This window comes from Diplotaxodon limnothrissa, linkage group LG1 (assembly GCF_057381915.1).
Source record: "Diplotaxodon limnothrissa isolate DT_005_m linkage group LG1, D_limnothrissa_male_GT1.1, whole genome shotgun sequence".
Lineage (NCBI taxonomy): Eukaryota > Metazoa > Chordata > Actinopteri > Cichliformes > Cichlidae > Diplotaxodon > Diplotaxodon limnothrissa.
This window is the reverse complement of record NC_140596.1, coordinates 35693505-35707747: the sequence shown is the minus strand read 5'-3', so window position 1 is coordinate 35707747 and position 14243 is coordinate 35693505. Positions and strand designations below refer to the sequence as shown.

Here is a 14243-nt window from a genome sequence, read left to right as displayed (position 1 = left end):
TGTGTGTGTGTGTGTGTGTGTGTGTGTGTGTGTGTGTGTGTGTGTGTGTGGTAACTGTATTACATATTAAACATTGTAAGTATATCAAAACGGCGATGGCAGTATTTTCCTGGCAGAGGGAGCCATCTTTTGCTCTATTGCTGAGGTGGGCTAAAGATTTTGCCTCTCAAAGAATTTATTGTGATTTGTGTGTGTATGTGTAGACTGTACACTCCTGTTGTTTTGTTTTTTTATGCGATACTGTATAAATTGTGACGCATACATTTTTTAAATAGACATTTAATCTGAAAAGCCAACGCCGGAAGTCAAACTCTAAACCTGCCTATCCAGCGGCAGTAACTTTCCCTTCCCTCATCGACTACAAAATGGACTGGAACGAAGACGCAAATGTAAGACAATTTATACATAATAATTGCTTCTTTGTCTTGTTGTATGTAGTTTCTGATTTATCGTGTTGACACTTGGCACATGGGCATTTTTTCAGTTATGTTATTTTTGTTAGCTGTCAATTAGCTAGCTTGCTGTTAAATTTTAGCTTGTGTTGAGTTGGTGTAACGTGTAATAACCTGCCTGATAGACTTCGAGTTAAATCAGGGCTCGTCGTCGTTAGCTTCATAGGCATAGTGAACCTGCAGCTAGTTACCTGAATTCAAAGCGTCCTAGCATTTAGCTCATTTCTTTGGCGTGAAACCTCTGGTGCTGACTTTACGGAAGTGCTTTCTGGTTTATCTGGTTGACATGATGATTAACTGACAAACAGATGAGGGTTTGGGGTTTTTTGTTTGTTTGTTTGTTTTACCTTTCCCATTATCATGATGCTGTAATCCTCTTCCAGCACACAAGTCCCAGTCCTTGTCCGAGCTGCGTGTGTTCAGCTAAATCCACATGTATTAATACTCATAACAGCCAGAAAGCGTGCAGCTTTTACCATATGTTGGTAAATTAGCCATCTGTCTAGATCACGGCAGCAGCCTGTTGTATTCACAGTGTGACCATCAGTATTAAACATCTATTCTAATCCAGACTGACAGCAAAACGCATCCAGCACATCCATCTATCCCAGAAGATAAAACGGCTGCCTAGTGCTGCAGTAGTAGGGTGGGATTAACTCAACAATGCAAGATTTATCTACATATTCAGCGCAGTGCAAACTTCTCACAGCTTTCATCTGAAACCTTCTCTAAATGATAAACTTGTGCGATGATTGATTTATATTATAAAGGGAAAATTATACTAAATTTCCAACAATGTATTTAGCAAATGAGTTAGCTACTTACTGTGAGCATTCCCTTAGACCGTACATCACCTTGTGTTTGCCTAGGATATATATTTTGCTATATACAGTATATGGACAAAAAGTATTAGGCCACAATACATTACACCTACGAGAGCTTTTAGTCATCTCATTCTAAAATCTATAGACATTAATTATGGATAGATCCATCATTATAAGCTGTCATAGGTCAATCTCAGCCAAACACATCGTTTTCCGTCTGCCTCCAGTTTGTATTTGTGTGTCAAAAAAGTATGAAAGCATAACTAGGGGTGGTTGATACAGCCTCAAATTTATAGCACGATATTTCTGACTGCATGGAAAAAAAATAGAACTGAGCAGTGTTATTGATACTTGCAACTTGGCGGGAAGTAGCATTCATAAGTGTAAGTAAATGAAGGGGATTTTCCGTCATTCTTTTCCATAGAGCTACTGTCATCTGTGAGAAGCTTCCTTATTTTTAGTGTGAATGTACCAAAACAAATTGGAAGCAACAGCATTATTATCCAGTGACACAGCATAAGCTAGATGTAAATACAAATGTAGTCTAAGGTAGTTTTTTCCCTTGAAAACAGAACTGCAGAAGTTGTGTTAAAAGTATGTCAGATGTTAATTAATAAGTAGTTTAATTTTAAGGTACTTAAATGTCTCTTTTGGCACTCTCAGATATGCCTGGACTTGTCTCATTGCACAGACCAAGGAATGTAAACACATGGCTTTGTTATAGCAGTGATATCAATATGATATTTTTATGTCACATGAACATTTATACCGGTTTCGCTGTGGAGAATATTATATGGCAAAAATTCTCTGGGGGTGCTTGTTTGGGAATACCAAGGTTTTATTTCTGAAAGTCAACTTTTAAAAAAAAGCCACTTATTAGTTTATTCCATAGAATAACAGATAAGCGTTACATCATACTGTCTGAAAGCCTTATGTGAGGCCTTGAGTTTGTTTTCTCCATATACAACCAATTTTCAGTATTCAGTATACAAAAAGAGCAGCAGATTCAGAGACTGTAAAGAGGAAATACTTTTACTTGATAGTTGGCTTGAATAATTAATCTATTATTACAACAGTCACAGACAGATTAATTGATTCAGAAATAAACTCTGGGTTGCTAAAGTTGACAAATTGATTTAATCTCATGGTATAGCTGTAATACCAAGCCCCTCAGTCTCTATACAGTGAGTCAGAAAAATTAGAGGGATGGCAGCAAAGGGCTTTGGCTGGGCTCAATTTGGACTTGACAGTTTGATCCCACGGTCTCTACCACTTTAAAGGTTCCCTGTGGACCACTTTGGACTAAATAAGTGTCTCGTCGTGTGCATGTTGCAGGATCACAGCCACATGCATGACAGCTGTCACCATGGGCATCAAGGCCATTCTCACAGTCATGGGCCAAGACCGGCAGGATTTGGAGGGATGGTGAATCCATTCATGCCGGGTTTTTACGGACAGTTCGGGAAAAATGCAGATCTGACTGACATCAGGGAGCAACCAAAGAAACGGTCACACATGGATGATAGCAGCAGTTGGGACATAGTGAAGGCATCACAGTAAGTAGTGGAACATGTAATTTCTAATATTTTAAACACTACACCATCTAAGAAACACTGAGATTTGGGACTAGTAACTGTCTTTTAGAGCCTTAGATTTGTTCTGTTTTACTAGTATTAAGCACAGGTATATAGATGAGTTGAGTGTCCTGTAAAGAGGCTCATGGACCTCTCAAATGGCTGAGGTCATGACAGAGAGCATCTTCAGCATTGTTATCAGCACCTAGAACATCTCAAAGATGAGAGCAAACCTCACTCCTGAGCATGTCTACTACAGGTGGGAATTCATGAACTGTATCATCTGTAAAGTTTGGAAACTTGTACTTTTGTACTGGAAAATAAAATATTTTTGATTTAATTTGGAGCTTTGTTTGAACTTATGGACAGAAGCTATTTTTAGTTTCTTTTTTGCATGTGTTTTTAAAAAAATTTATATTCAAATTCATATGTTTCCTGGGTCATTATTTTAATTTAATGCGGGACAAGACAACAGGGTCATAGTCACCGTTGGGCAGACTGAGCAGGTGAGGTACTGGAGCCTAAAATAGGTCTGCCCACAGGAAGCGGAGATAAGAGTTATTGAAATAATCGGTGACTAATTGACTAATCAAAGAAGAATTGGCAGATTAGTCCACTAACAAAATAATCTTTAGTTGCAGTCCTAAAACAGAGCAGCAAATCTAGAACAAAAAGATAAGAAGATAAAGACAAAGGTCAAAGTTCAGACCTTAGTGCTGTGCTGGGACTTTAAGAAACCTGCCTGCAAAACTCAATGACCTAAAGAAATGCTGGAAAAAAGACAAATGTTGCCAGTGTTGTAAAAGGTCTGAATTCCTCCACAGTAGGGCTGGGCGATATGACCCAAAATTCATATCTCGATATTTTTTAGCTGGATGGCGATATAAGATATATATCTCGATATATTTTTTTAAAGCCATAAAGTAAGAACAAAAAGAGAGTTCTTAGTCAAAGCTGTGTCCCAGATGTCACACAGGCACTTTTATTAACATAGAACAGATGTACATAAAATTTACTCAAAAATAAATTATGAGCATTTATTAAATAATAATGCTCCATAAATAAAAGAAAACAATGTTGTTTTTGTGCATAACAAAAAGCTCACAATTGTGCAGTCAAAATGTAAACTAAAAGACGCTGAGCATAATAACAAAGACGGACAGATTTCACAGCTGCTCTGTTCCCAAGTTTTACTGCGTGACTGACAGCCTGGAGTTTGAAATCCGCTTCGCAACCACGTCTCTTAACAGGTGCCATTTATGGTCCTTATACACAGTAGGGTAATATTACGTTGAAGCACAGTACGTATCACTCCGCGAGGCTCAGCCGTAATGCTCCGACAATCCATCAAGCGGTGCAGCTCCGTAGCTTACCAAAGTCGTACTAAAACGTTTTTTGACAGATTGCTGAGCGCCGTGTTCCACATAAAATCGGTTCGCAGTCATCAAGCACAACCAGAATTCATACATAAGGCGCGCTGTCAACTTTTGAGAAAATGAAAGGATTTTAGTCCGTGCAGCACCTCTGGGCTGCATGGCGTTAGCGTGGTTAGCTCGTTAGCGTGGTTAGCTAGCTAACACGTTGACGCCGTCCAGCCCCACGCACGGCGATGTGCAGTAACTCGTTAACGGAGATTTGCCGTGTCCATCTTGTCGCTTCCTGCAGGTGAAGCGATGGGGGAGGAGGGGAGGCCGAGTAACGTTGCGTAAAGACGAAAGTGGACGAAAGAGAGGCAAACTTGCGGCTCCACATAGACTATATCGATATAAAGGATATTGTCACATCTTATATCTCGTATAAAAATATATCGATATTTTTTAAAAACTCGATATATCGTCCAGCTCTACTCCACAGTGATATGAGAAACAGATAAAGTCATAAAAGAAAAGTACTTCAAATTATTGGCGCTAAAGGTGTTTCTACAAGCTACTGAATCATGGGGTGGGCCTAGTTTTTCACAGGACTGCACAGAGCCCTGTGAAAACTTTCTTTCTTTCGTGACTCTAAATATATGGTAATATTGATAATTGTAGGCCTGTTTTCAGCTGTTCATAATCTTTGTTTATGATATAATGTAGAACAAGATATAGCACGTGTTAGTTTATATCCAATTTAGAAATGTAAAGAATGGATGCACTTGTTGATGTGCTTTAGTTTTTTTGAGATAAGTACATGTAAGGATTTGCGGCTAATGATCAGTTAGTAGAGGTAAATAAAAGCAGAATTCACTCACGCTGTTTAAGCCGGGGGTCAATAGAAAAAAACCAATAGAACCGCTTCTATCTATTTATCTAACCATGACTTTGTAGGGAAGAGTATGTGTATACGTTTTTTTTGTTTGTTTTTTTTTTTTGTCTTCCACATTCTAAAAGTCCTTCTTGAGTAACTTGCTTTTCCAGGTCACATTGTACTTTTAGTTCTCTAACATATTTTATCTACATTTGTCGCATCTCCTCAGTTTATCTGTAGTTTGGATTTAATTTGATTGCAGAGCACTGTGTGGTTTATAACATGATTGATTGCCGTGTGTGTGTGCGTGCATGCGCATGCGTGTGTGTGCATGTCCCGCAGGTTTGGAATCCTGGAGCGCTGTAAGGAGCTGGTGGAAGCTGGATATGACGTCAGGCAGCCAGACAAAGAGAACGTCACTCTGCTGCACTGGGCTGCTATCAACAACCGCTTAGAGCTGGTCAAGTAAGGCCTTTAGATCTCATCTCAGTCTGACAACGAAAAGAAAGAAAGAAATGGAAATCTGTTTTGTGAACACATCTACTGCAAATGACCTATCACAACACACCAAATCGGGGGGTATAATTATTTATTCTAGACAATTTCTTGAATCTATACATAAAAAAATACTACAATTGTGACAAATGATCAGTTTGCATTTTATATATAACCAACACAGGCTTTCTTTTGGCACTTAAGTTTATGAATAATAATGCAAATAATTAACAAATAGTAGCTAAACAAAAACTGGAAACCAGGGAGACAAATAAATGAATACAAATAATAAAAACCCACAAAATACTTTGAAGTATGATCTTTACATCTGTTCTCTTTTGTTTTCTAACAGGTATTATATTTCCAAAGGAGCAATAGTAGACCAGCTGGGCGGAGACCTGAACTCTACTCCACTTCATTGGGCCATAAGGTGACTATATGGCTGTGCACGATATAGAGCTGGGTTGGGCTGCTTTGCTTTGTTTTGCATATGCATTATTTTACTTTAGTTTTGGTTTACCAGCAACCACTGGTTAAAGTTTACCTGCATTAGAAGAGATTATGCACTTTGGCAGTGTGTCCTCAGTGAGGCTACGTAACTGTTTTACAACTAGTCTGCTGGGTGTTTTAAGACTTGTCCATTATCATGTTTTTGTTTGAATGACCAGACAGGGCCACCTCCCCATGGTAATCCAGCTAATGAGATATGGAGCAGACCCCTCTGTTGCAGATGGAGAGGGCTACAGGGCTCTCCACCTTGCTATTCTCTTCCAACACATGGCAATAGCAGCTTATCTTATAGCTAAGGGACAGGTCAGACATACACATCACTTTATATCCCACTCTTTCTCTCTGCAACACTTCTGTTTTCACTCTTTCTCTGATTACATTTGCTTCTCACTTTGCGCAAGTTGTGGTTTTGTTTCTCAATTTCTCCGTTGCCTCCAGGAAGTTGACGGGCCTGACTGCAATGGACAGACGCCACTAATGTTAGCAGCACAGAAGATTATCGGGTAAGGCCTCTTTCTCTTTTTTAACCCCAGTGCTTTGATTGCTTGTCTTGATAAGAAATTAAGTATAGTTTGTTAGCATAATCCTTTTTTTCTGATTGCTAAAAGTATTCTGATAGTATCTAAATGTGCTGTAACAAAGTAAGATGTTTCCTTTCTGTCACAGGCCTGAACCAACAAACTTTTTAATCAAAAATAATGCCTCCGTGAGCGCTGTGGACAAAGTCAACAGGAACACTCCACTGCACTGTGCTGTGCTGGCAGGAAATGTAGATGCTGCCCACATCCTGCTGGAGGCTGGGGCCAGTGTGGAAGCAGAAAACATTAATGTGAGCTTCAATAAATTCAAACACTTTTTTTTCTCTTTTTTTTTTACATTATTGTGAGTGCATAATGTTGGAATACATAAACAGAATATTATTCTTATTAATCTTTAGCTGTAAAAGGCTAAATGGGTAATGTCATCACCCTGTTGGTCAGGCAGGCAAGCGGTGAGGTGGGCGCGTGAACACTTAAGTTTGTGAAAGCGATAACTCGAGAACTGTAGGAGTTGATCCCACAGGCGCAGCTACTGTCATATGAGTTTGAATCCCGATGATAAAGTCAGTGTTCAGAGGTCAGGTTTTCTAGGAGACGTAGGATTTTGAACTGGATACTCTAGGTGTATATTCTAGGAGCACACTGTTTTGTTTTTCAACTGAATGTGTTTGCTTAATCTCTGCATGAGCGCTTTGTTCACTATTAAGTAAGTAAGCCATCTTAGTAGATCAGGCCAAGTAACAGGTACACCTTGCTTTCATCATTATTCAGCTCTAAATGCTTGCATATGAAATAATGAATAGGCAATGCACAGTATTCCTACAGTATTCCATTAAGTCTTGATGCCCACTATAATGAAGTCTGAGTTGCTGAGCTCACTAAAAAAAAACAACAAGATTTTCTTGGAGAATGCACTGAATAGTATTGCTCACTCCATGTCTCTGAATAGCTTTGCATGTATCTGCAGACTGACAATAAATAAGCTGTTTCTTGATTCATTTACTACAATAGAACTATGCCCTTAAACTTGAGTTTAACACAAGTTAAACTTGGGTTTTTTGCACTGCGTTTGACAATAGAGTTCATGTACTCAGCGTAAACAGTCAATTATAAGAACTACAATTATACCCACTTTTGAACTGAATCAGTGATTCATTTTTTTCATGGGGTTCTTAATGTTCTTCTTCAGGGTCACACACCCATCGACTTGGCTCACCAAGTGCACAGCCCGTTGCTCATGCACATGCTCAATCAGGTCAAACGGGAGAGGCTTCGTTCCAACTCTCGCTGCCTGCGAGTCGTGAACAGATACAGGGTACGTTTGTCTCAAATAACACGTTTTTAGCAGTCTACAGTGACTCTTCTAAAAGAATCCTCTCCCTGTATTTCTCAGGTGTTTCTGCAGTTTTTACTCTGCACGGCTTTGTTTGGAGGTGTTGGTGCAATAGTGGATATGAACTCAGAATCCTGGTTACTCAAAGGGATCCTGTTGGCCTGTGTGATAGGTGTGATTAATCTGGCTACAAGGTGAGGATACACTTCCACTGATTCACGGATGTACTCTACTGTTATTAAAACCTGTGTTATTGATTTAGTAATGAATGTTTGCATGAAACAGGAATTTCCCAGGCTCAGACTTTCAGTCCAACCTACAAGCTTCAAGTCTCATGGCTTCAATCTTTTGGATGCTTGTCACCTGGTGCCTCTGGTTTATGCCAGATATCCTTTGAAAAAATGAAACCACACCTTAAAGCATTTCCTTTGGGAGAAGCAAGTCAGTACCAGATGAAAAACATAAGCAAGACTCATGAATGCACTTGATGGATAATGCTTTTAAACCGGAAGATTCTCTGAGGGTGTGTGTTTTGTTTTGTTTTTTTCTTTCTGTTGTAAGAGTGATGCATAGTTTTATCATCAGTAAAGAGAAACAGATCTGTCATTGGAGGCCAATAAATTAGGCAACTGGGTTTCATTCATATTCTGATGACAAACTGAACAGAGACCTTAACTTGAAACTCCACATCAGCCTAGTGCCACAGTACAGGTACTGTTCACTCTGAATGCCACTGCTTTACTCTACTACTACCTCCGCACCTGCAGGACGGACCCCGGCTTCATCAGAGCAACTGAAGAGGAGAAGAAAATGGTGAGAAGGACAGAGTTCAGAATATTCCATGTAAATGTTTTACATGGAGCTGAGCTATGTTTTGTTCCTCTGTGTTGACAGAATGTGTTGGTGTTGGCTGAAGCCGGCTGTCTGGACCCCAGGATATTGTGCACCTCTTGTATGGTAAGGCCACTGACCTGCAACCACCTCTTTAATAACACTGCACCATTAGCACTGTGACAACCAGTACTATTTTATACCATGTGTTTTTACAGATAAAGAAGCCAATGAGAGCCAATCACTGCTTCAGCTGCGATGCCTGTGTGGCCAAGCAGGACCACCACTCCATCTGGACCAACAGCTGCATTGGTAACACACAAGCCTGTTCGTAACTTTCAAATTACGCAACAGCAGGAAGAACTGTCAAACACGAAGACAAAGCTGAGAAAGTCATGTCTTATTTAGGAGGTCTAGTATATCAAGACTTAAGGGATGCATTAAAAAACTATACAGTATTTTTCCTGAAGATAAAGTGCTCTGATCCCTAGTCATTCAAATTATTGGAGAGCATAATACTTTCCCATAAATGTTTTTTGACGCACTGCTACTAAATTATTACCTTTTTTAATTTTTTGCATCTTTTAATCTGATTATTTTCTTTTCCCCAGGTGCGAGGAACCATCACTACTTCATCCTCTTTCTGTTCTCCCTCGTGCTGATGGGAGCCTGGATGTTGTACGGCTGTGTCATGTGTGAGTTCTGCAACAGCTAGTGTAGCCATGCCATCTGACACGCTATGACCTTTACCCTGGATGAACATGCCTGTGTATGTTTCTTTCAGACTGGTCCACTCATTGCATGCTGCATTACGAGGAGCAGGGCCTGTGGGGTACCTTCTCTGGCCTGATAGGGTGCTCTCCCTGGCTGCTCTGCATCTTCGTCCTGGTCGTCTATCATACAAGTTGGTCTACTTTGACCCTGCTGCTGCAGCTCTACCAGGTGACTCGCTGCTTGGAGTTTCTTAATGGGGTTCTAAGGCTCTGTATATCATATGGATAGTATTCACTGTCACGCACATATTGCGTTTTCTGTAAATGTTTCAAAATAGGGGATTAGTTGGCAGAATTCAACATAAATTACTACAAATTCTGTGTTTTGGGTGAGACCAGAGAAAATTCCCGGCTTTCCATTTTGTTTTGAGTGTTTGCTTAATCATTTTAAAATATAGATGGAAATATTCAGCTTTGGCCTTCACAAAAGTCTTTAAATTTTACCCCAAGCTTAGTTCTTTGTTTTTCTTGCTCTAACACACAACATACCTTATTTTGTGTGTGTGTGTGTGTGTGTGTGTGTGTGTGTGTGTGTGTGTGTGTGTGTGTGTGTGTGTGTGTGTGTGTGTGTGTGTGTGTGTGATCAGATTGCATTCCTGGGACTGACGGCAGTAGAGCGAACAAATCTAACACATCGCCAGAGGAAACTCGGGCAACCTGTCTCTCTGAGACAAAATCCATTCAAGTGAGTTGCATGTAGTGCTTCTTGTCTTTATCGTATAACTTATATCTTGATATTTACAAATTGTTTGCTTAGTTGTCTGTAGCATGCCATGGGCTCTTTAGGATTTACTGGCAAATCATGTGCTGTGCGTTTTGTTTTGTTTTTTTAACCTAAACTCGTACTTTATGTTGTCGGTCAGCTGAGTCACTTTTCTCTGATTCTGTGTTCATAGTTTGGGCGTGGTTAGGAACCTGGTGTCGTTCTTCCATCTCCGCTGTTGTGGACTCTTCAAACCGGTCATCATTGACTGGACACAGCAGTTCCAACCTGGCCACCAGCATGTGTTCGGTCACACCGACATGGTCTGACCTCCTCCACGCTCAGGGTCAAGGGTCAGACTCTGGACCAAAAGCACAGACATTTATTTATTGTTTTTTAATGTGGTGGCTCCTTGTGGAAAGAGACTGCAATACTCAGAATTGGGAAAACGCAAAGAAACATGTAGATATTTGATTCAGTTGCTGTTTGTACAGACTGCTGCTGCCTTATACTTGACCAGTGTAAGTAAAGGGAAAATAACAGAACCTTTAGAGGCCTACTTGTGATGGAGGTTTTGTCCTGTTTTTATGAACACATTAAAACTATTTTTACTATCTGTTCAGAAAAGAAGAATTGGACTTTGTATGTGTGGAAAAATTGGTTTTATGACTTTTGTAAAAATTGCATGCATTTAATACAAATGACCACTATAAAACTTCAATAAAACAATGTTGTGCCTGTCTTTTTAACTGGTTCTGAGTGGATTTGGGCCTCTGAGTACAGCAGGGGATGACGAACAAAACAAAGAAACAAAAGAAAAGAAGAAACAGGTCAATACTTCTACTCAGATAATGCTATTAAACATTGAAATAAAGTAGAAAAACGTACTTTTTGGCATACAAATTGCTTTTTTTCGTGTTAAATTGTCTGTTTGACAAATGTGCTGATTTTTCACATGTGATAGCAGAACTGAATTGGGCATGCACAGGATGAGTCACATCATTTGAAACTTAGCCCTGATTGGAGAAATTGTAAGTGTTACAACTGACCCACGTTACAACTATCCCCGGTCTCCCCTACTTTGGCAAGGGTCTCAGCAGGTAAGGGGGGCAAAGGTGTTTCTGCAAGTGACACACGGGATGGAGCCCCAGCATTCAATGTCGGAGATGGAAAGACGGGCGGAGTTTCAGGATGTGAGACTCTTAGCAGTCAGGACACCAGTGAGGTTGCCGCTACTTCTGCTGAAGTGTGTGAGGAGTTTGGCCACACAACTACGCCAGTAGGAGTGCAACAGGAAATGGATGTGGATGGAATGGTCCACAGTGACAGGAATTTGTTTGGGGATAATGAAAGTGTTTTTAAGATTCCACATACAAAAAGGAAACCTAAGGACTCTAAAGGTGCAAAGCCAAAAAAGATGCAGGCAAACAAAAAGGGTGGAAGAGAGAGTGATAGTGATAGAGAGTCATCTGACTCTTCTATTCCTGATGGTCAGAGAAGTAATGGGTACAGTTTAGAACAAGAGTTTTTTGGAAGTAACCAAAGGAAAGCGAGATGTGGTTATACAAGATTTTTTCCCTGATAGAGAGTTGTTTCTTGATTCAGCTAAATGGTTGATATGACAAAGGACCCCTGATGGTTTGAGGGACACTGAAGTGACTGGTTCTAATTTTCTGCATCAGTTTTCGCAGAGTTTGATGCTATACCTGACAGGGGAAAAACAGCAGATACGATGCTGTATTCTTGTTTTTTTATGGATCTTTTTCTGTATGGTTATGAGTAGCTTTAAAATCCCATCCTTGAACCTTAATGGTGCAAGGGACATGGAAAAAGGGCGATGTATTTTGACCTTTTAAAATCTAAATGCATTGACATAGCGTTTGCTCAAGAAACTCATAGTAGTTTTGATATTGAAGTTCAAAACCTTGGTGAGAACATTTTAAGGTTGGTTTTGATGTGGGCCCTGTATGGGGGTCGCTGTACAAGCCACCATTGACCAAGAAAGCTGGTAATTTACAGTGGCGGATTTTACATGGTATCATTGTCCATCATTAACCCTGGGTCTTCAGATGCATGTCCTTTTTGTTCAATGAGAGAAACTATTTTTCATTGTTTTGTACAGTGTTTCAGATTGATTGATTGATTTTCAGTACTTAATGGTATTTGGGAATCCTTTGGAGAAGTTTTCACACAACAGTGTTTTATTTTTGGTTTTTCATATGACACAGGGGAAGAAGAAAAGAGGGACAATTGCTGATTTTTTTTCTTGGGCCAAGCAAAGTTGGAAATTTACTTGAGTAGAAAGTACAAGATTGATAATGGACGAAATACTGATTGTGTTGAGCTCTTCAAAAGTGTTTCGAGAGCAAAAGTGATGTTAGAGTATATAAATATTATTTCAATATGGTTGGACTGGGTGTTTTTCGAAATCTTTAGGATTATAAAGGTAGTCTGTTTACTTTAAATAACTCTGAACTTGTGTTTAGCAATGTGTTGGTTTGAACTGACTGTTTGGTTCACTTTTGAGTGAATAAATGTGTTTTTAAAAATCAATCAAAATCTTTCTTTCTTTCTTTCCTCTCCCTCAGTCATGTCTGTCCCATCTCTAACAACTGAAAGTAAAATAAAATAAAATAAATAATAATAACAATAAATAATAATAAGGTCAATCAAATTGACCAATATGGCAAGGCCATGATGATCCACTTGGTAAAGTAAATCCATTGGGCATCATTCTTGGCCTTCAGACAGTAAATCTGATGGCTAAAAAAACAAACAAAACCGTGCATTCAGATCATAATTATGATTGCAAAAGGATTGAAAAAAAAACACACAGTAAAGATAGCATTATTTTACTTTAAAGCTATACTAAATGAAGCCAATCATATATCCTGGAAAAAAAAAACTTGTGCGAGTATTTATTTTTTCTCTGACAACTTTTAACTTTTACTTCCTACATTTTGACAGAAATATTTGTATTTTCTATTTCTTATACATACATACATACATACACACACACACATATATGTATATATAAAAGCAATGAATTTATATATATTTATTGCTTGATAATTTAATGTACAATAAAAGATATTTTATAATTAAATATTTCAAAATGAACAATCGCTTTATTCATAAATACTTCAAATGGAATGGATTTTAAGAAAAAGGGATTAAACTCAATAACAACCTGACTTCAAAATTAACTGAAAATTAATAAATTCAAATAAAAAATAACAATAGAAGAATATAGTTTTTAATTTTGGCTGCCATGTCACAGTCACGGCGACATCACTGAATTCTCTTTGATGACAGCTGCAGATGTTCTCTGTTCAGAACTGAAGAAGCTTCTCGGATGAGAGGTGCAACATCTTCAAGCAACTTAAAGAAGTCCAGACACGTTTCTTTACAAGCTCCTTTGACTACGATGACCTGGATGACTGAGAACCTTCACAGACAATAACATCTGTCTGCTGTGAGGAAGTGACATGAACACATTCCATCTGTGTCACTAGCTCACCCCCAACCAGTCGCGGCAGATGGCTGCCCCTTCCTGAGCCTGGTTCTGCCGGAGGTCTCTGCCTGTTAACAGGCAGTTTTTCCTCCCAACTGTCGCCAAGTGCTTGCTCATAGGGGGTCCTCTGATTGTTGGGTTTCTCTGTAATATTGTAGGGCCTTTACCTTACAATATAAAGTGCCTTGAAGCAGCGTCTTGTCAACAGGTATTTTGCAAATAAAATGTAATTGACATTTTAATTGACTGAACTGATTTCCTTTGGTTTATTAAGTCTGAGTGGTTGTATTTGAGCACTTTTGATCGACTTATATTCATTGTATTCATTCCTTAAAACCAGGTACTAATTCAAAACTTTCCACAGTGATTTTAAAACCTTAGCAAAGAGCAAAGGCAGGAAGTACCAAAGTACTTCCTGCCTTTACTTAGTTACTTAGTTACAAATACTTAGTATAAAGTATGTTTG

At 39.1% G+C, this 14243-nt stretch overlaps 1 protein-coding gene across 1 annotated transcript; it reads left to right on the top strand.

The window, feature by feature from the left end:
• The first annotated feature begins 332 nt into the window (after positions 1 to 332).
• zdhhc13 (zDHHC palmitoyltransferase 13) lies at positions 333 to 10908 on the top strand. Its single transcript, XM_085357811.1, has 17 exons — positions 333 to 389; positions 2612 to 2832; positions 5422 to 5544; positions 5927 to 6004; positions 6243 to 6387; positions 6523 to 6587; positions 6751 to 6913; positions 7813 to 7938; positions 8017 to 8150; positions 8242 to 8344; positions 8647 to 8769; positions 8851 to 8913; positions 9006 to 9099; positions 9399 to 9482; positions 9572 to 9729; positions 10148 to 10245; positions 10457 to 10908. The coding sequence occupies exons 1-17, from the start codon at positions 366 to 368 to the stop codon at positions 10590 to 10592; spliced, it is 1938 nt and encodes a 645-aa protein (XP_085213937.1). The 5' UTR covers positions 333 to 365; the 3' UTR covers positions 10593 to 10908.
• The last annotated feature ends 3335 nt before the right edge of the window (positions 10909 to 14243 follow it).